Source organism: Leptodactylus fuscus, chromosome 6, assembly GCF_031893055.1.
Source record: "Leptodactylus fuscus isolate aLepFus1 chromosome 6, aLepFus1.hap2, whole genome shotgun sequence".
NCBI lineage: Eukaryota > Metazoa > Chordata > Amphibia > Anura > Leptodactylidae > Leptodactylus > Leptodactylus fuscus.
In genome coordinates, this window is record NC_134270.1 from 161,493,626 (window position 1) to 161,514,136 (window position 20,511).

The 20,511-nt window shown below is 45.1% G+C and overlaps 1 protein-coding gene across 3 annotated transcripts in view; it reads left to right on the forward strand.

The window, feature by feature from the left end:
* The window catches only part of IGSF21 (immunoglobin superfamily member 21), a 421,781-nt gene that overhangs the window by 148,860 nt on the left and 252,410 nt on the right, over positions 1–20,511 (forward strand). For all 3 annotated transcript variants that reach the window (XM_075277850.1, XM_075277852.1, XM_075277851.1), the window contains exon 3: positions 18,363–18,484. In XM_075277850.1, the coding sequence (XP_075133951.1) occupies positions 18,363–18,484 (122 nt within the window). The remainder of the gene's footprint in view (positions 1–18,362; positions 18,485–20,511) is intronic.

The following is a 20,511-nucleotide window of genomic DNA, read 5'->3' on the forward strand; positions in this document are numbered from 1 at the left end:
AAATGTATAGACCTGGTTTGTTATATGTGAGATCTGAGTTGGTGCAGATGTGGATTGATGCATTGTGAGTTGGTTCTAGACTGTAGTTCTGATATAAGATAAGAGTTAAGATAAGATAATCCTTTATTAGTCCCACAATGGGGAAATTGCAGTGATACAGTTTCATAGCTGTACAGTAGTATATAACAAGAGAGAAAACACATACAAGCTCATGGCAGATAGATAAATCCTAGGAATCAGAGCAACTAAAAAGGAAAGAAACACAGACACACAGCAGGATCATTTAGTTCTCTGTGCGGAGTGATGTTAATAATACAGCCGAATGTGGTTGGAGGACACAAGGAGGGGTCACAGCATGTAGATATAACAGCCAGAAACTTTTTGCAGAGGTGGGGGACATATGCAGCTATCATGATAATATGTGGCAGTTCCTTTGGTAGGTGGTGAGATCTCCTGCTCACAGCTGATAGTTCGGTATCTTGCATCAGCGCTATTGTCCATTAACCACAAAAAATATCCTTCATCACAAGCCCTCCTCCTCCTCCTCCTTTCTTCTTACCACTGTGTTCTACTGCCCAGAGAGGTCTGAAGCCATCCAGGTATACATGGTGCTGCTCTCTTGCCAAGCTTCTATAAATTCATGGGGTAGGTGGGTGATGGTTCCCAGGCTGTAACAGAGTCCCACGTGTCCACAGTAAAAGAAAGAAATACCAGTCAGCTGTAGCATCTTCACACATCAGCAATAGACACCAAAAATCATCTCCTTGAAAGAAGAAGTCCACACTTCCATGCAGGTTTCTCCTCCAGCTTTGTCTGCCTCATGGTGCCCATGCTGTCCTTAGCTCGTGGGGGGATGGTAACAGGCACATGTCCACACAGGAAAACTCCAGCTCATCAGGTATTGAGTCTTGTCCATGCTTCAACAATAGAAACAAAATTATATACAGGTAGTCCTCGACTTACGACGTTGATCCGTTCTTGCGCGGCGTCGTAAACCGAATTTCGACGTAAGTCGGAACCTACCATACCGACGCCGCGTAGGAACAGATCAACCCCCCCCCCTTTAAAATAAAACCCTGAAACAGAATGTGAAACTTACCGTACGGTGCAGGGTGGGCGGGCGGGCATTCAGGCCTCCTCTTTCTCCGATGTTCCGTCCTCCTCTGGCGCTCGCAAGCTGATAATGGCCTGGGCGCATGCGCAGTAGCCGTAATAGAAGCATCATGATACTGCGCATGTGCCCTGGCCATTATCAGCTTGCGAGCGCCGGAGGAGGACGGAACATCGGAGAAAGAGGAGGCCTGAATGCCCGCCCGTCCTGCATCGTACGGTAAGTTTCACATTCTGTTTCAGGGTTTTATTTTACAATCTCACTTGTAACAGCAAGCTGCCAGCATTGATTTTCCGCAGGCTAGTCCTTGCTAGCTGGGAGTGCTGGCAGTTTTCTGTTACAAGGGAGCTGTCGTAACCGCGAAACGTCGTAACCCGGGACCGTCGGAACCCGAGGACTACCTGTAAAGCTATACCAGATAATGTGAGTCAGGTCTAGATTCTGGAGGTCTGGTATAAAGTCATTGTGATGATTTATTATATCTCAGCTGGTTCTAGACTCTCTAGATCTGATCTAAGCCATAGTGATTATTTACTATATCTGAGTTCTGAGCTGGTTCTAGTATCTTTAGAAGTAGTATAAAGTTATAGAAATGGTTTGTTATATGTGAGATCTGAGACGGAGTAGATGTGGATTGATCCATTGTGAGTTGGTTCTAGACCAGGGGTCTCAAACTCGCGGCCCGCGGGCCGCATGCGGCCCCCCGAACAATTTTGTGCGGCCCACACAATCCTAGGGACGCCGGATCGAACTCAGCGCACTGTCAGCTTTCCGGCAGTATATAGAACTGCCTGTGGGCAAAATGGTGGAAGGTCCTCTTTAAACATTGAGGTGGAATGAAGGGGCTCATGACACTGGGGGCAGACGAAGGGAGGGGGGAGAACGGCATGACACTGGGGCAGAAATGGAGGGACATGAATCTGGGGGCAGAGATGGGGGGACATGAATCTGGGGGCAGAGATGGAGGGACATGAATCTGAGGGCAGCGATGGAGGGACATGAATCTGGGGGCAGATGAAGGGTGTATATGTAACTGGGGGAAAGATGGAGGGGGGACATATAGTTTACGGGTGACTGTAGGAGGATTATACAGTGTGGGGGCACATGAAAAATGAATGGGCGGAGTCAACATAAAAGTGGGTGGAGCTAAAGTTGCCGCGGTGCGGCCCGCCGACTGGCTGGGATCTTGCTCTGCGGCCCACATGCTGAGTTGAGTTTGAGACCCCTGTTCTAGACTGTAGTTCTGGTATAAAGCTATACCAGATAATGTGAGTCAGTTCTAGATTCTGGAGATGTGATATAAAGCCATAGTGATAACCTCCTTATATGTGAGATATGACTAGTTCTAGATTCTATCGCTATCTTGTATACTACAGATTGTACTGCTGTCTTTGTGCTATTTCCCATTGTGTGTTTTCCATATAAATAGTACAGTGGGTTCTAGACCTGTTCATTCTTTAGAAAAGCCCAGGACCTTGTAGAGCCCATTGTCAGGTGAGGACATCCTGGTCCATTGTGTGCTTCACTTAGTGCGCTCATCCTGTGGGAGAGAACATTTAGCCGAGCTGTTATTATGTATGGGAAAGTTTTTATTGCAACCTTCATGGAGTATAATAAGGCGGCGTGTATTATGTGTTTAGTGCTTTCCTATAACAGTGATGTATTGAGGCATTTTCTGCATTCAGCCTTATCTTTGTCGCTTCCAGTTACCATTAATATTTCTCCTCTTGGAGCTCACCCCAGGGTGTGATTTATGCCGGCCGCTATTTAACCCCTGACCCGCTGGGAGCGCTCTTCTTCCCTATGGGAGCCGTCACTTCCCCCCCTGACGCCGCAGACGCAGGCCCCTGCTGGGTTAATGCTATAATAATATATCCCAGAATTTATTCCGATACTGTCTCTTTATTATATTTATATTTGAGTCCCCTTCTCACTTTATCTCTCCCTCTCTTCTATATTTATTCATGTCCCGTTTCCAGCCGATCGCTCTAGAATATTGCAATATTTTCTCCCAGCTCTTTAACCCCTTTACGCCCAAACTAATTTATTATTGGATATGGGATAAATGCAAATTTTCCGGGCTACAAAGCTGGAATATATTGTCTAATTTTAATGATAGCCCCCCCCGACCCTAGAAATCTCCATTCTTTGTACACAGAGCGAGATGAAAAGACATTTGGCGAGGGGAGGGGGCCATCTCTCGCCTCCAATATCTGCGCCTAGTAATGTGGTCTTCTGGCAGAAATTCGTCTGTGCTTCCACTGATTTCTTTCCTGTCGGGCAGAGGAGAGTGCAGTCGGCGGCTGCAGCGAGCTCGCTATCTATCCATCATCTCTTTCCCTGCCTGACACAGCCTGATGATTTGATGCACTGCTAACATTTCTGAAAATTACACATCATTTCTCGCTACAAAAGCTCCCACCTTGGCTGCAGTAATATTTATTTGTCCGCGGCGGTAATTTGAAGGCATTGCTTAAGGTTCAGGTCAGGCAGAAAGCAAGTCGCAAGTGCGGCGAGGACGGCACGGCCCCTACCCACAATTGCATTATTTCGTTTCTCGTTAAAACGATATTTCGCCTTGTAGGACGGCGACGGCTGACGACACTTCACGCTTTGTCTTTTTTTTTTTTTGTCTGAGCAGTTTGCTGCCTTTTCCATCGCAGATAGCCGATAAGAAGCTCTTGACCCACTTACTGCGCCCATATGGTCTGATCCCGCTGTATTGAATTTCTATTTGTGTCAATGCCTTGGATAGTCTCAGAACGATTTTCCCAGCCCCCAGATCTGGGCTCTAATTTTATTGGGGAGGGGGGGGATACGTTGACACCGGGGGCATGGATTAATTATCTCTGCCATGTTATGCCATGAATAATTTAACCTGAAAGGAAGACATTGCGCTTTTTGCTCCACATCTCCGGCCAAGGCTCTATTTCCTTTCTCAGTGATGTGAAGGCTTTACCACCCACACACAGTTTACACGCCCTGCACCCATGTTAAACGTCTGCTGGCAAGTCTGAAACATATGTCATGCCCCAACTGGAATCAGTGCAAATAGGAGGCATCGGAGTGCTGAAGCGGAAGACCCTGGTCTATTACTTAGGCTCTATTCACATCTGTGTTGGTAATTTTTAGAAGAAAGATGGCAGTGCCAGGTCCCTGAAATGACGGACACCATGACACCTGAAAGATAGGTCATCAATGGGGACGGGACCAACACCCAGGACGCCTGTTGATAAGCTGATTGAAGAAGTTCATGAGCACTGCGGCCTCTTTAACATTATAACCCCCCATTGACCTTCTCATAGTATCCGGCCGCACTTACACCCTTGTCCTCATTGTTCAGTGACCTCATGTCCTTACAAAGTATCAGAGCTGTCATATTTCTGTGAACAGAGCATCTCTTCCCGTTTTCCGTCCTTAGATAGCTCCTTAATCAATAAACAATAAATGTCTATGGGCAATAAAATAAATAATATAAGATCAATGGCCATAAAATGACAAAGTTTTTCTACTGTGCTTTATACCTCAGCTTCTCATCTCCAGTCCTCATGTCTCCTCTACAGATTCTATTTTTGAGATGTTCTTAGTATAATAAAATAATTAAGCATTTTCTCATGTTTTGTTTTTATCCCACAGTTTTCACAGTCAAGACAAAATATGTTCAAGTGTTCTACTATAATACAATCTGTATTTTACTCCAGAGCTGTGCTCACAATTATGCAGGTTTACAGCTGAAAAAAGCTGCAATAATCATATAAAACATAAAACTAACTGTCCCTAGCTAAGCAGCTGCAGAATGGCCACAGGTTTACTGACTGACTCTAAAATACAAGCAGAATAGTGAGTGCAGCTCTGGAGTATAATACAGGATGTAACTCAGGATCAGTACAGGATAAGTAATGTATGTACACAGTGACTGTACCAGCAGAATAGTGAGCGCAGCTCTGGAGTATAATACAGGATGTAACTCAGGATAAGTAATGTAATGTATGTACACAGTGACTGTACCAGCAGAATAGTGAGCGCAGCTCTGGAGTATAATACAGGATATAACTCAGGATCAGTACAGGATAAGTAATGTAATGTATGTACACAGTGACTGTACCAGCAGAATAGTGAGTGCAGCTCTGGAGTATAATACAGGATGTAACTCAGGATCAGTGCAGGATAAGTAATGTAATGAATGTACACAGTGTCTGTACCAGCAGAATCGTGAGCGCAGCTCTGGAGTATAATACAGGATGTAACTCAGGATCAGTATAGGATAAGTAATGTAATGTATGTACACAGTGACTGTACCAGCAGAATAGTGAGCGCAGCTCTGGAGTATAATACAGGATGTAACGCAGGATCAGTACAGGATAAGTAATGTAATGGATGTACACAGTGACTGTACCAGCAGAATAGTGAGTACAGCTCTGGAGTATAATACAGGATGTAACTCAGGATCAGTACAGGATAAGTAATGTAATGTATGTACACAGTGACTGTACCAGCAGAATAGTGAGCGCAGCTCTGGAGTATAATACAGAATGTAACTCAGGATCAGTACAGGATAAGTAATGTAATGTATGTACACAGTGACTGCACCAGCAGAATAGTGAGTGCAGCTCTGGGGTATAATACAGGATGTAACTCAGGATCAGTACAGGATAAGTAATGTAATGTATGTACACAGTGACTGTACCAGCAGAATCGTGAGCGCAGCTCTGGAGTATAATACAGGATAAGTAATGTAATGTATGTACACAGTGACTGTACCAGCAGAATAGTGAGTGCAGCTCTGGAGTATAATACAGGATGTAACTCAGGATCAGTGCAGGATAAGTAATGTAATGAATGTACACAGTGTCTGTACCAGCAGAATCGTGAGCGCAGCTCTGGAGTATAATACAGGATGTAACTCAGGATCAGTATAGGATAAGTAATGTAATGTATGTACACAGTGACTGTACCAGCAGAATAGTGAGCGCAGCTCTGGAGTATAATACAGGATGTAACTCAGGATCAGTACAGGATAAGTAATGTAATGGATGTACACAGTGACTGTACCAGCAGAATAGTGAGTGCAGCTCTGGAGTATAATACAGGATGTAACTCAGGATCAGTACAGGATAAGTAATGTAATGTATGTACACAGTGACTGTACCAGCAGAATAGTGAGCGCAGCTCTGGAGTATAATACAGAATGTAACTCAGGATCAGTACAGGATAAGTAATGTAATGGATGTACACAGTGACTGTACCAGCAGAATAGTGAGCGCAGCTCTGGAGTATAATACAGAATGTAACTCAGGATCAGTACAGGATAAGTAATGTAATGTATGTACACAGTGACTGTACCAGCAGAATAGTGAGTGCAGCTCTGGGGTATAATACAGGATGTAACTCAGGATCAGTACAGGATAAGTAATGTAATGTATGTACACAGTGACTGCACCAGCAGAATAGTGAGTGCAGCTCTGGAGTATAATACAGGATGTAACTCAGGATCAGTGCAGGATAAGTAATGTAATGAATGTACACAGTGTCTGTACCAGCAGAATCGTGAGCGCAGCTCTGGAGTATAATACAGGATGTAACTCAGGATCAGTACAGGATAAGTAATGTAATGTATGTACACAGTGACTGTACCAGCAGAATAGTGAGCGCAGCTCTGGAGTATAATACAGGATGTAACTCAGGATCAGTACAGGATAAGTAAAGTAATGTATGTACACAGTGACTGTACCAGCAGAATAGTGAGTGCAGCTCTGGAGTATAATACAGGAGTAAGTAATGTAATGTATGTACACAGTGAAATTTATTTTTCTTATATCTGTTCATAAATGTGCACATACTCTTTACTGTTACCTGCATTTCGTTCCTGTACACTAGTAGATGGGTGCTGTCACTGCTGATGCTTTCCTTCTGGTACATGGACTATTGCTGCTCATTTTACTTCCCTATAAAACACCTTTTCTATCTGAGCTCCTTTATTCTTATTTAGCACTCTGCCACATTCTCCCGCGCAGCACATAGAACACGGCATCAAGTGGACGGCTTGGCAGTTTCTACCGTACCCAGGGCGTAAATTCTATGTCACTTGCCCAAATTTTGCACCGCAGATCACATCACAGGACTCTTGATTCAGGCACAAATCCAAAGCCTGTCGCAGCTGAATAGAGAGAGAATGAATGAGCAGCTAATGTGTGTTTGTGAGGGAGGAATATGCTACTTAGTGAGTAACAAAGAAGCTGAAAGGTATTCTGAAAAATGCAGAAATTTGGAAACCATCTGCCGCCAGGCACATCGTGCCATGGGTTAGGGCTGTTAAATTGTGCTGCAAGATGTCAGACAAGAAGAGATCCTCCATGTTTCAGATATGTTACCTCAGGATTCTGGAAATGATAAAGAAGGCGGCGGGTCATGGGAGGTTATACATAGCCTGTTCTATATGCTGATGTTGCATTGATACATTGTAGCAGTGATAGGACTTATACAGGCCGCAGTGTTACACTGTATTATTGTTGCAGGGTGTAGTTGACAGTCAGCATTACCCATGTCACCCGTAAATATACCGCCCAGACTGTCACTGAACTCCTATTTAGTATCTGCTGTCTATTACAGCCACTGTGCTGTTGCTTAGTAACCACTATCCTTGCTAGGAGGGTATTTTTGGATGTCGATGAGGCCGGAAAATGGAAGTGACTTACTAAGGTTCAAAGGAAATTCGAAGGCATCACCTTCAGCAACCGGTCATGACCCTGGTCGTACAAGCGCCCATTGACAGCTGTGATGTGCTCCAGGGGTGCAACAACCCAGTTGTAATTTGTGCAACACTTTAACATTATGCTTATAGCCCATGTGATCCATTATTTGGCCCAAGAACCCCCTAAACTTATTATAGGGGTGTTAGAGTAGTTTAGTGTATGATACGATATGATAGTTTAGTGTACTGATACTAACTATCAGGTTCTGCGATGGTGTCCATCATCTTAACCAGAAATAACAGTGCTGTAAACTGTGCTAGAAATTTTCATTAAATGTAATGAAGCAGTTAATGGAAGTGTAAACTCCCAGCGCACCTTACAATATCCCACTTCTGTTCATTTTTGCATTGCGACACCCCCCCCCCCCCCCCCCCCGATGCTGAGCCTTACCAGTCACCGCACTCCTGCAAGTAAAGATCTTCAGTATGAGACCTGGGGACATTATACAATATGAGACCTGGGGACATTATACAGTGTGAGACCTGGGGACATTATACAGTGTGAGACCTGGGGACATTATACAGTGTGAGACCTGGGGACATTATACAGTATGAGACCTGGGGACATTATACTGTGTGAGACCTGGGGACATTATACAGTGTGAGACCTGGGGACATTATACAGTGTGAGACCTGGGGACACTATACAGTATGAAACCTGGGGACATTATACAGTATGAGACCAGGGTACACTATACAGTGTGAGACCTGGGGACATTATACAATATGAGACCTGAGGACATTATACAATATGAGACCTGGGGACATTATACAGTGTGAGACCTGGGGACATTATACAATGTGAGACCTGGGGACATTATACAGTGTGAGACCTGGGGACATTATACAGTGTGAGACCTGGGGACATTATACAGTGTGAGACCTGGGGACATTATACAGTGTGAGACCTGGGGACACTATACAGTATGAAACCTGGGGACATTATACAGTATGAGACCAGGGTACACTATACAGTGTGAGACCTGGGGACATTATACAATATGAGACCTGGGGACATTATACAATATGAGACCTGGGGACATTATACAGTGTGAGACCTGGGGACATTATACAATATGAGACCTGGGTACACTATACAGTATGAGACCTGGGGACATTATACAGTATGAGACCTGGGGACATTATACTGTGTGAGACCTGGGGACATTATACAGTGTGAGACCTGGGGACATTATACAGTGTGAGACCTGGGGACATTATACAGTATGAGACCTGGGGACATTATACAATATGAGACCTGGGGACATTATACAGTATGAGACCTGGGGACATTATACAGTGTGAGACCTGGGGACATTATACAGTATGAGACCAGGAGACATTATACAATATGAGACCTGGGGACATTATACAATATGAGACCTGGGTACACTATACAGTATGAGACCTGGGGACATTATACAGTATGAGACCTGGGGACATTATACTGTGTGAGACCTGGGGACATTATACAGTGTGAGACCTGGGGACATTATACAGTGTGAGACCTGGGGACATTATACAGTGTGAGACCTGGGGACATTATACAGTGTGAGACCTGGGGACATTATACAGTGTGAGACCTGGGGACATTATACAGTATGAGACCTGGGGACATTATACAGTGTGAGACCTGGGGACATTATACAGTGTGAGACCTGGGGACATTATACAGTATGAGACCAGGAGACATTATACAGTGTGAGACCTGGGGACATTATACAGTATGAGACCAGGAGACATTATACAGTGTGAGACCTGGGGACATTATACAGTGTGAGACCTGGGGACATTATACAGTGTGAGACCAGGAGACATTATACAGTATGAGACCTGGGGACATTATACAGTATGAGATCTGGGGACATTATACAGTGTGAGACCTGGGGACATTATACAGTGTGAGACCTGGGGACATTATACAGTGTGAGACCTGGGGACATTATACAGTGTGAGACCTGGGGACATTATACAGTGTGAGACCTGGGGACATTATACAGTATGAGACCTGGGGACATTATACAGTGTGAGACCAGGAGACATTATACAGTATGAGACCTGGGGACATTATACAGTATGAGACCTGGGGACATTATACAGTGTGAGACCTGGGGACATTATACAGTGTGAGACCTGGGGACATTATACAGTGTGAGACCTGGGGACATTATACAGTGTGAGACCTGGGGACATTATACAGTGTGAGACCTGGGGACATTATACAGTATGAGACCTGGGGACATTATACAGTATGAGATCTGGGGACATTATACAGTGTGAGACCTGGGGACATTATACAGTATGAGATTTTTGGAAATTATAATATGTGGGACCTGGGGATATTATACAGTGTAAAACCTGGAGACATTATAGTGTGTGGGACCTGGAGACATAGGGTGTGGGACCTGGGGACCTTATAGTTTGTGGGAATCAGGAACCACCTCTATGACAAATCCTGCAGACTCCCCTGCTGACTGCTATGGTGTAATGGAAAATACATGCTTTTAGTTTTTTCACGTCATTGTCTCCAAATCGCTTCTTCAATATTCAGCCCATTTTTCATCCATAAATGTTGGCGCTGCGCCCGCTTGGGATCCACGTGTACATTTTTATATCCTTTTTTCTTGTTCACCCTTTTTGGTTTCACCTTTTGTGGAAAAACAGATGAATAATAACTTACTCCTGGTCATCGCATTCTCTCCACTGCATATACTGACTGCAAGGTCTTAGTGACATATTAGTCGTGATGTCACCAGCATTGAGGCCAACGACTGGACTCAGTGGTGACCCAAGACTCTTCACTTACAGAGGACTGGGGGGAGTAGTTAGGTCCTCCATGGTGAAGTGAGGTGTTGTAAGCCGTCAACAAGATGGTTGAATAGTTAGTATGGATGATGAAGGAATGTACGAAAAGTGACAGAATACCTGAGATGATGGAGAGACGAGGGAACCCAACCTAGGAATGGTTATCGGGGGCCTCCTAGTAACTTGTTCTGCCTCTAGCACAGGGGTAGGGAACGTACGGCTCTCCAGCTGTTGCAAAACTACAACTCCCAGCATGCATACTTGCTCTGCTGTTCTTGGAACTCCCATGAAGGTGAATGGAGCATGATGGGAGTTCTAGTTTCACAGCAGCTGGAGAGCCAAAGGTTCCCTACCCCTGCTCTAGCAAGTCTGCACACAGGACAAGTGAGAAGAGAGGAATGCTATCTATCCAGCATGGCGTGCGATGGTTTGCAGATCGGGGGTCTCTCACCTGGACTCCCCCTCTCCTTGTCATCTTTTCTTTATTCTAATACGCGTCGCGCTGAGGCTCCAGATCTCCTGCTTAGGACACAACTCACAGCAATAAACACGAGCTGTCACAATGAAAACCTCACATTTCCATTCCATTCTGCAGGGAGATGACTTGAGGGGATCATTATTTTTCTGACAGCCAGGAGCTCCTGTATGAAAAGGAATGTAAATTATATCGGCTAGCGGGCTGATGGGGCCATTGTGACTGAAATGACCCTCGCTGAGGACAGTCCCAGGGCAGGAGATGCAAGTCAATTAGTATGAGAGGGGCCTTATCCCTACGAGTGTAATTCCATCAGTGTTGGCGAACCGGAATCTCGCAGGCGTGAATAAGGAGCGGAGTGCAGAATAGGTTTAACATCTTAAAACCTCCAGAAAACAAGGTGCAACTACGGCAGGGGTGACACCAGAGCAGGAATTACCAGATGAAGGATCGCTGTGTAGTCAAGGAGATGTGTTAGGATGTGGAGTTGGCCCCTGAGGCTAGAGAAGGTGACATCTATTATTTATCGCCAGTGCAATAAAATCCATCCCTGACAAGTGGCCATTTCCAGTCATTCTTTGACCTTTTCACGTCTCAGAAGAAGCCGGGGACACCTCCTGTTATAACCCCCTTTCTCCCTTTACAGCTCTTCGCCACGCCGCGCCGCAGCTGAATGTCGCACAAAGGCTGCCGTGAGTGATAATTTGCTCTCCTAAAGCCTATTTGGGAGCTGGAGTTTTGACAGAGACAGCTGGTGTCATAAATTGCCTTGTCTCATTTGGTTACTATACGGTAGCAGACAGCACCGAGTTGACGAGGTCTTCGGAGAACGCTTAAAACCTATTAAACCTTTGGAGCTAAGAGTTTGCAAAATATCGTTGAAGGAGCTGGGGACAGCAGCGGAATCAGCGGACAGTGCCGGATAATGTGAACTGAGATCTGCTTTATTGCTTCCAGAGAGATTTATGCTGTCATAACAAACTCAACTTGAGGAACTCAATTCTTTATTGCTAACCCTGTTCCTGTAGATCCACTCCATACCAGCTCAGCGCTCCGCCGCCATAACTCAGCCCCTGACATAAGTTTACTCTTAGAAATAGAGGCCTCGGGGTATCACAGCGCTCACATCGACCTGCTCCGTGCATGCTGGATGACCAGAAGAACATTTCTCTTCTGCCTAGGTCTTCAACTTCCTGTAAAAGTGCAATGACACAGTCGCGGAGAAGAAAATTGTGCCGTATCAAAGACAAAGTTTTCTGTAAATTTCTTGAAGAGTCTTTCCAGTTATAAGATATAAAATAACTTTTCAGAAATGAATAGTACAGATGTATGTAAAAAAAACTTTGTGGAATATCTAATTAAAGAAATGTTTCCATTTAAATTTATCAAAGTCTATGGAGAGGGTAGGGGGAGGAGGAGGCTGCTAGAAAAGACATGGAAATAACTGCAGCTTTGCATCACTGTGCGTGAGGGAGCTCTTCTCACATTGATGTATGTTCAAGATAAGGGCTCGTTCACACGGGGCAAGAGGGGGCAGATTTTGGTGCTGAATCCATGTCATAATCCGCCCCCTCCACAATGGAGGTCTGTGCACACCGCTAGCTTACTTTTTTCAGTGGGCAGCATGTTCCCGCTCACAGAAAAAAGAAGCGAGCTGCCCTTTCTACAGGTGGATTCCGCGGCTGGATCAGCCATGGCGTCCGCCTCGCGGCAGCCCTCTCCGGACTAATCCCGTTCATTTGGGCCTACTCTGGAGCGGGAAGCCGCGACTCTCGCAGCAGGTCTATTTTGGTCCTATTCTGACGTGGCTTCCCACGTCAAAATCAGGTCCAAAATACGCCCCCTTTGCCCCGTGTGAACTAGCCCTTAATCTCTACACAGTCTCTGCACAGAATAAGACAATCAAGTCCTACCTGGCAGCAGCCTCTTCCTCCCCCTCCCCTCTCCATAACTCCTTTTAATAATATTTCCTCAAGCTGTTGTCACTTCTTTTTTCTTGTGATGGTGACATGAAATACAGAAATGAGCGAACCTGTTTGGATGAAACCAGATATACTTTCCAAACATTTTGGGTCCAAACCCGAAACTTTGGGGTTTTGCCACCGGAGTCGGTGAACCGGAATTAAAATTGTTATACTTTGGGGTCTCTTTAAACCCAAAAGTAGAATAGTAAAAAAAATATAACAAACAGCCCAAATATCAAAATATATCAAATAGCAAAAATTAAGAAACAGCAAAACATATCTAAAAGTCTCGTTGTGTGAGCATCAACGCTGCGTCTGGATCTCCCTCTGTGTCCTCTTCCAGCCTCCGGGGTGGCGTCATGCGCTCAGGGGCCATGATGTCAGTGCGCCCCATGTGGCCCCAGAATGCATGATGTCATCCAGGAGAGGGCCAGAATTGGGCAGTGCTGATTCATAGAAAAGTGAGGAAAGATGACTAAAACTGTGGTCCCTTTTCCAAGAAGACAGTGGTTTGCACCCAATGATACTTCACCCTCAGACAGTTCTCCCCTAAACCTCAGGAGCACAGTGTCATATATACCCATATATACCATGCAGTGCTCCTATAGATCATTGCTGTATGGTATGCCTCCTGTGTGATACAACAGACAGCAGCATTGTGTCCGTCATGTCTGTAGTGCTACGAGCGCTGAGTAGCCTGTCCTCTACCTACACACATCATTCAGCTGTAATACGGTTGCTCTGTGCCACGTCAAGTTGCCCGGTCCATCGAGCGTTGGATGTAATGATATTTTTCTGCGGCTGCTCATCATCAAATGAAATCTCTCTCTTGACGTGTGATGTGCGTGGAGTCCTAGTGCTCCCAACCCAGTGTAATAAAACAAGATGGAACGGAGGACAATCAGATCTTGCTTCCTGCGCATCGGGCTGGAAACAAAAATAAGAAAAAAATAAAAAATTTCTTGCATCCAATTCCACATTTTCCAGTTCTGCTCCTTCCCTAATGAGCTGAGCAGAGGTTTCTGGCTGTAACTGCGTCTATAATATAGAATTATCTGTGCTTCACGAGGCACGGTACTGTGATATATTTCAATCCTTCTCCGTACTCAAGATCTCCGCTTGCTTTTAGTGAATTCTAACGTTTCTCTTTACCTTGAGAGACTGAGAATCTGTACAGCTGGAGTTTGTTTCATTTGTATACAGTCCCTACGGGACTAAACAGCCTCGACTCTATGCAATATATTTACTTGCATTGATACATTGTAACAAACTTTAAGGACAGATTTGTGCGCTGGTGTATTTAGATGACCAGACAATCTAAGGCCACGCTATCATCTTCGTTGAAGTCTCCATTTGGACGATCCATCACAGTGGGTGTCCAAAACTGCCAGACCAAAACGTTCTGCAAATCCCACAAGACTTTTTTGCCCCAAAAGTTTCAGTTTAAAAGAATGGACATAAAAGAATGGACACCCGACGCATCCCATTAGAGTTTTAGTGGTCTGCATGTCTGTTCAGGTGCTCCGACAAATGGGGCAATTGGCCTGAGCCTCATGAGGTTTTTGCCTTCCCCTGGACCAACACTGTAGGGGATTGTAGGGTTATAGGTTGGACTTGATGGACTGATGTCTTCAACCAACCTCATCTACTATGTAACTATGAAACAGAGCAACAGATAGGCCAATGCTAGTTGGAACCTAATGTAAGGGTGATGTTAAGGCCGCATGTTTCGGAAATGCAGCTTTTTTTGTTGCAGTTTTTTAAGCCAAAGCCAAGAATGGGTATGAAAGGAATGGAAAATATATAAGGAGTTCTTATACTTCTCCCTTCTGCTCAGTCGCCTGTGGCTTTGGCTCAAAAAATTGCAACAAAATCTGCTACAAAAAACGTGCAACGTGGGTCCTCATCCTAAACGTTCCAGAATATCAACACTACAGAATTTGCAGAAAAGCAGAGTTTTTTTGTTGCAGATTTTGCTGCAGTTTTTTGAGCCAACACCAAGAATGGATTGAGCAGATGGGAGACATAAGTGTTTCCTACATTCCGTTCCTTTTGCGGCAATAAAAACGTTAAAAAATAATAAAAAAAGTTTTTCCACTAGTCGGGGGCTCAACCTTAGGGTAGAACTGTGTGTTTGCGGCCACCTTTCTACGCACAACTGGGGCCCTGACCCTGTTTTCAAGCTAGATGAAGGTCCCCGCACTTGTGGCCTATCCAGAGATGGTCACCATAATTGATAGAATAAAGTGATTGGTGCGGGGGCAGGGATCTCGCGCCTTCCCATTATCTTTCCTTCAGTCTTAATTGAATTCCGACTGGGAGGAAAACAAATGCAAAAGTGGGATTTCCAAAAAAGCAGAAAATGAGCATAATCCTGATCATGGAGAAAGCAGCCAAATAGAGGCATTTCCTCTAAATGAAGTGCACTTAGCTCCCACATAATTTGTGGTTATTAAATGACCTTTAATGTCTATGGAGAGATCAGACCTATGAAAATTATATGTAGACGAAGCTTTTAATTAAACAGATTTTACTATCTGGCAGCCGATAGAGAGTGGGGGGAAGGGGAAGGCTACGCTTTTATTGGCGTTTAGTGGCACATATGGCCCAGTACAGCTCACATGCTGAAATATCCCGCACTGCTGCGAGCAGTCACATGACCTGACTGCTAAATGCTCATGTATAGGTAGAAGAGTGACAGGTTTGTAACTACCTTACTAACTAAATAATAGCGCCCCCTTCTGATTGCTAGATTGTATGCAAATACATGGAGTAGTAAGGACTTGGGGGGCTTCATATACTGCTCCTTCCCGTCAGCCCCTTGCTGCCTGTGTGCACTATGGAGCAGAGTTGCACAAGGGTCATAACTAAAGGCACATAGGCCCTGGTGCAAAAAGCTCAGCTTGGACCCCCAGTGCATCTTCTCACAGCCATCAGCCATTTCCTATCCTTACCTTCCTTAGCTTTTTGTTCTCTATCTTGGCCCAGATCGCTATGAAGACTTGGTCACAACACCATTGTGTGCACACTAGCTTACAATCATTCCCATCCCATCGGTGACCCCTTCCCCTTAGAAGTCTTTTGTGCCACAGCTTTCCCCACAGAATTCCTCCATTGCCCTGCTGACCAACTGCTATTTTTGCCATTAAACGTTACCCCTCGTTCACATCTGCGTTGGTAATCCGTTTGGGGAGTCCGCATGGGGACCCCCCCCCCCCCTCCGAACAGAATACCAAACGCATTGGCAAGTGGAGTGCAGTGAAAGCACACGGACCCCATAGACTATAATGAGGTCCGTGCGCTTCCCACACGAATCATGCAGACAGGAAAGTAGATTACAAAGTACTTTTCTGTCCACATGATTCATGCAGGCAGCACTCAGAGAGCACACAGACCCCATTATAGTCTATGCCAATGCGTTTGTCCCCACGCGGACTCCCCGAACGGATTACCAAATGCAGATGTGAACAAGGGGTTAGTTTTATCCATTCTGGCAGTGGCAGGCTGTGTATCCTAAATCTTCACATTCCAGTGCAACAGAGGGCAGGGTTTATACATTTACAATGCAACGACTGCAGAGATCAGAGATCAGAGAAGTGTATTTAGCCCTAGTGTGTTGAGGATGATCTGTGGTTCCCCCCCTGGCTTCTGGGCTAGACCACTGCGACCCCCCTACTACACCAGCGGTGGCAGGTAGGGCATCGGGAAAGAGTCAGCCTCCACGGTTATGGTTAGAAGCAGGTAGAAATCACTGCATTTATTGGCAAGGGAAGGAATAAGAATGATGGACGAGGTGAGACGGATGGAGTTTGCAGGATAAGAGAGGCTCTGGATTATAGAATGAAGACAGTTGAGAGGTCAAGTACAGGAGGATAAGACACCAGGGCGGACTGTGATCATCAGGACCTTTCCATTTCATGAACTCACTTGTTATTGAAGATGATTGTGGTTCCGTCTTTTTTCAGGCCCCCATACACATTAGAGTAAAGCCAATCAATCTTATATGCGGGGCTCGCCTTCAACAAATAATAAAGCAAAAAAAGAGATACTGAGCAGATCCTCGTGTATTATCACTGGATGGACAAGCAGAAGTGCAGGGACAGACAAGTGCCTGCTCATCTGAATGCGTTGTGATGGGGTCACAACAACCCAAGAAGGACTTTAACACAATTAAATCCTGGGCAGGGTACAGGGCACGGCTGAAGGTACGTTTCGGTAATGTGATATGAACCAGCAAGTAGGGAACTAACCCGATAGGAATTCAGGCCAGAAGGACAGCGCTCACCCAAACCATTTCAGGAATTCTTCTTTATTGATAATAAAACATGACACAACACGTTTCGGACATGAAGTGGTCCATTATCAAGTGCACAGTCACTGGCCTGGATGACTCTAAACATGATTGTGATTGTGCACTTGATAAAAGACCGCTTCATGTCCAAAATACATTGTGCCATGTTGAAACGGTTTGGGTGAGCGCCGTCCTCTGGCCTGAATTCCTATCGGGTTGGTCCCCTACTTGCAGTTTCATCAAATGATGTTAGGAAAGACCAGGAGTGGAGGTGTTGCATTTCAGTGTCCTGATCCTTTTGTTCTCCAACAGAGAAGCTGCCACCAGACTTACCCCATTCAGAATACATGCATACTCAGCTGAGCCAAGCTTGCATGTGTATGGCGGGGCCAGGAGAGATAGGTCCGGGCCGACAGCTGGGAAATATATACGGGCTCCTTTAAGTTTGCAGCAAGAGAGATGATTTTTCATGTAAACTTTGTGTTCATTACAGCAAGAAGTGCAAGCAAATAAATCTTACTTATCACATAATGAGGTCTGAAACGTTCTAATATTCTTCATCATTTCCTAGATATATTATCTGTCAGTGAATGGAAACTGAAGTTGAAACTGCATAGCCCTAATACTTCTTGTATCTGAGAGTTTGTTACAATAGTCCGCAGTCTAGATAATCCCTCGCCAACAAAACACAGCGGCACAAATCACTCTCCGGTCCTGACAGCTTGTTACGATATATCAGCGCAAGTAAAATGTATCAGTCTGGAGTCCGGGCTTTATAGGTCACAGACAATTGTCTAGACTGGATATAATTGTAGCACACTCTCTAGGTTAGGATGGTTTTTCATTGTCGCTGGCGTGATAAAAGTTGCCATATTTGGCACACGCCATTGTTACGCAGCAAATAAATAGACAAGTTCCTGCTGCATGTCGCTGCTGTGTCTTATATGTCGCTTTCCTCTCTACAGGTGACAGATGGAGGAACAATAAAACAGAAGATCTTTACTTTTGATGCTATGTTTTCAACCAATTACTCTCACATGGAGAATTATCGCAAGAGAGAGGATCTCCTGTATCAGTCAACCGTGCGGTGAGTACGCCATAATACTGTGCCGGGGATATAATGAAGAGAGTCCTCAATAGGTAACACAGTCAATGGATTATGACACTTGCGGCCAATCCAAATATTAAACCAGACTGACCCATTCCGTGTTTTAGGCCATGTCTCCAGACCACAGCTTCCTGGTGACATACGTTGACCTATAATGGACATCATCATGCCTGCTAGCAGAAAAAGGAACCCATTGATGTCAATGGGAGGCTTTTTTTCAGTGCTGAAATTCCACACCAAATTCCTCACCATTTTCCTCCATGTGAATGGACGTAAGGCTAGTTGTACGCGACCTTCTGTGGACTGCTGGCCGTAATATACTACATTTTACTGTTTAGGTCTTTTGCTTTTGGAATTTTTCCATCCATTGGTTTGCACTGTTCCATTGCTCTATTTCCTTGTCCAATGAAAATGCAATTGTATATGTTTCCAATTAAAGCAAGCCAGTCCTTAAAGGGGTTTTCCCATAGTCACAAGCTATTAACTTTCCATCGGATGCGGGATAAGTGCCTAACCACTTGAATCTCCACTAAGAACTGGGATCCCATATTCCCCGTTTGGAGAGAGCAATGGCCATACACATCTGCTGTGTTCAGAATCTATGGGACTGATGAAGATACGATAAAGATTAATATGCAACCTTTGCTCCATTCAGATGGGGCCACAGTGCTCTGGTTCTTGAGATCTGTTGTGGAACATTTATTACCTGGTCTCTTTATTGCCCCACCCACCCAATATTGTCCCCTTAAGTGCCTCCACACTGTATGATACTTAGTAGAGGCCAACACATTGTATAATGCCCCTCTTCCCCCACACAGTATAATGCCCCCCACATGGTATAATGCCCACTTTAGAACACCATGCACAGTATAATTCCCCTTGTGGCCCTTCATAATGTAATGCCCCTAGCCACCACATACTTTAATGCCCCCATAGTATAGCGTTCCTTGTGGCTTCCCCTTGGGGTCCTTAGACAGTTTAGTACCCCATTGTCACCTCCACAAAGTATAATGGCCACAGCTGCAACACAGTATATTGCTCAAGCTCCCACACACTATGGGCCCCGAGGAGTGAGCAGTGAGTATGCTTCCCAGTACTTGCCGCTCTTAGGACATCCCTTTATTTCTGTGTTGCGGCACTAGTATATACTACATTAGAGCAACACCAAGACCGGGAGTAGAGAAGATACTTGGAGTCCTAAGACTGACAGAGCCGTCCTCTTCTAAGGCCCCACATGGTAACCTTAAACCACCGCTCTCCTGATCATCCTCAGCCAGGGAGTGGTTTTAACAGTGAAACCGCCCCCTGTGTATACCCCTGGGTACTAAGCTGTGTTTGTGGTACAACCCCATTGGCTGAGGGTTTCCCGTTGCCCCTCTTGTGACCAGGATGGGGTTTGATGTTTTTGTCTGAAACTTACAACCTCCTCCCTCCAAAAAGTCTATAAAGTCAGAATATTTCGTCTTTGACTAATCAGTCAGTACAGTCATGTAACATGGCAGCCGGCGTGCACTGAGTTCCCGGAGTGGGGAGTTGTCGCGTGTCATCAGCTCACGGATGAGCGGACAGCGATTTGCACATTGCCATTACCTGTCAGAGGCGAGCGCGGATACAGTCAGCTCTTCTTACCACTCATCCACCAACAAACTTTTCCCAAGGTCACAGGCGGAGCAGGCACCGGGCTCAATCTAAAGTCATTAACTTCACAGGAGAGAGAGACTGAACCGCAGACGCCTTTCTTATTCCTTGTGTAGGGCGAGAAGCGGCATTAGTATACAGAGTCACCGATAAATGGGGAGAGGGAGAGCAGATGAAAGGGAAAAAAGATAAAAGTAATTTTTTGTGGCGGATCCTGAGGGTACACAAAGACGATCAACCGGCGTGAGGCAAATTTTATCATTTCAAAGATAAAAATACACTTATTCCATTCTCTGGAGCGATCCCAGCTCCATGTCATAATTGTGACTCTATTTGATAAGCTCTGAGGTTGGCATTGTCACCATCCC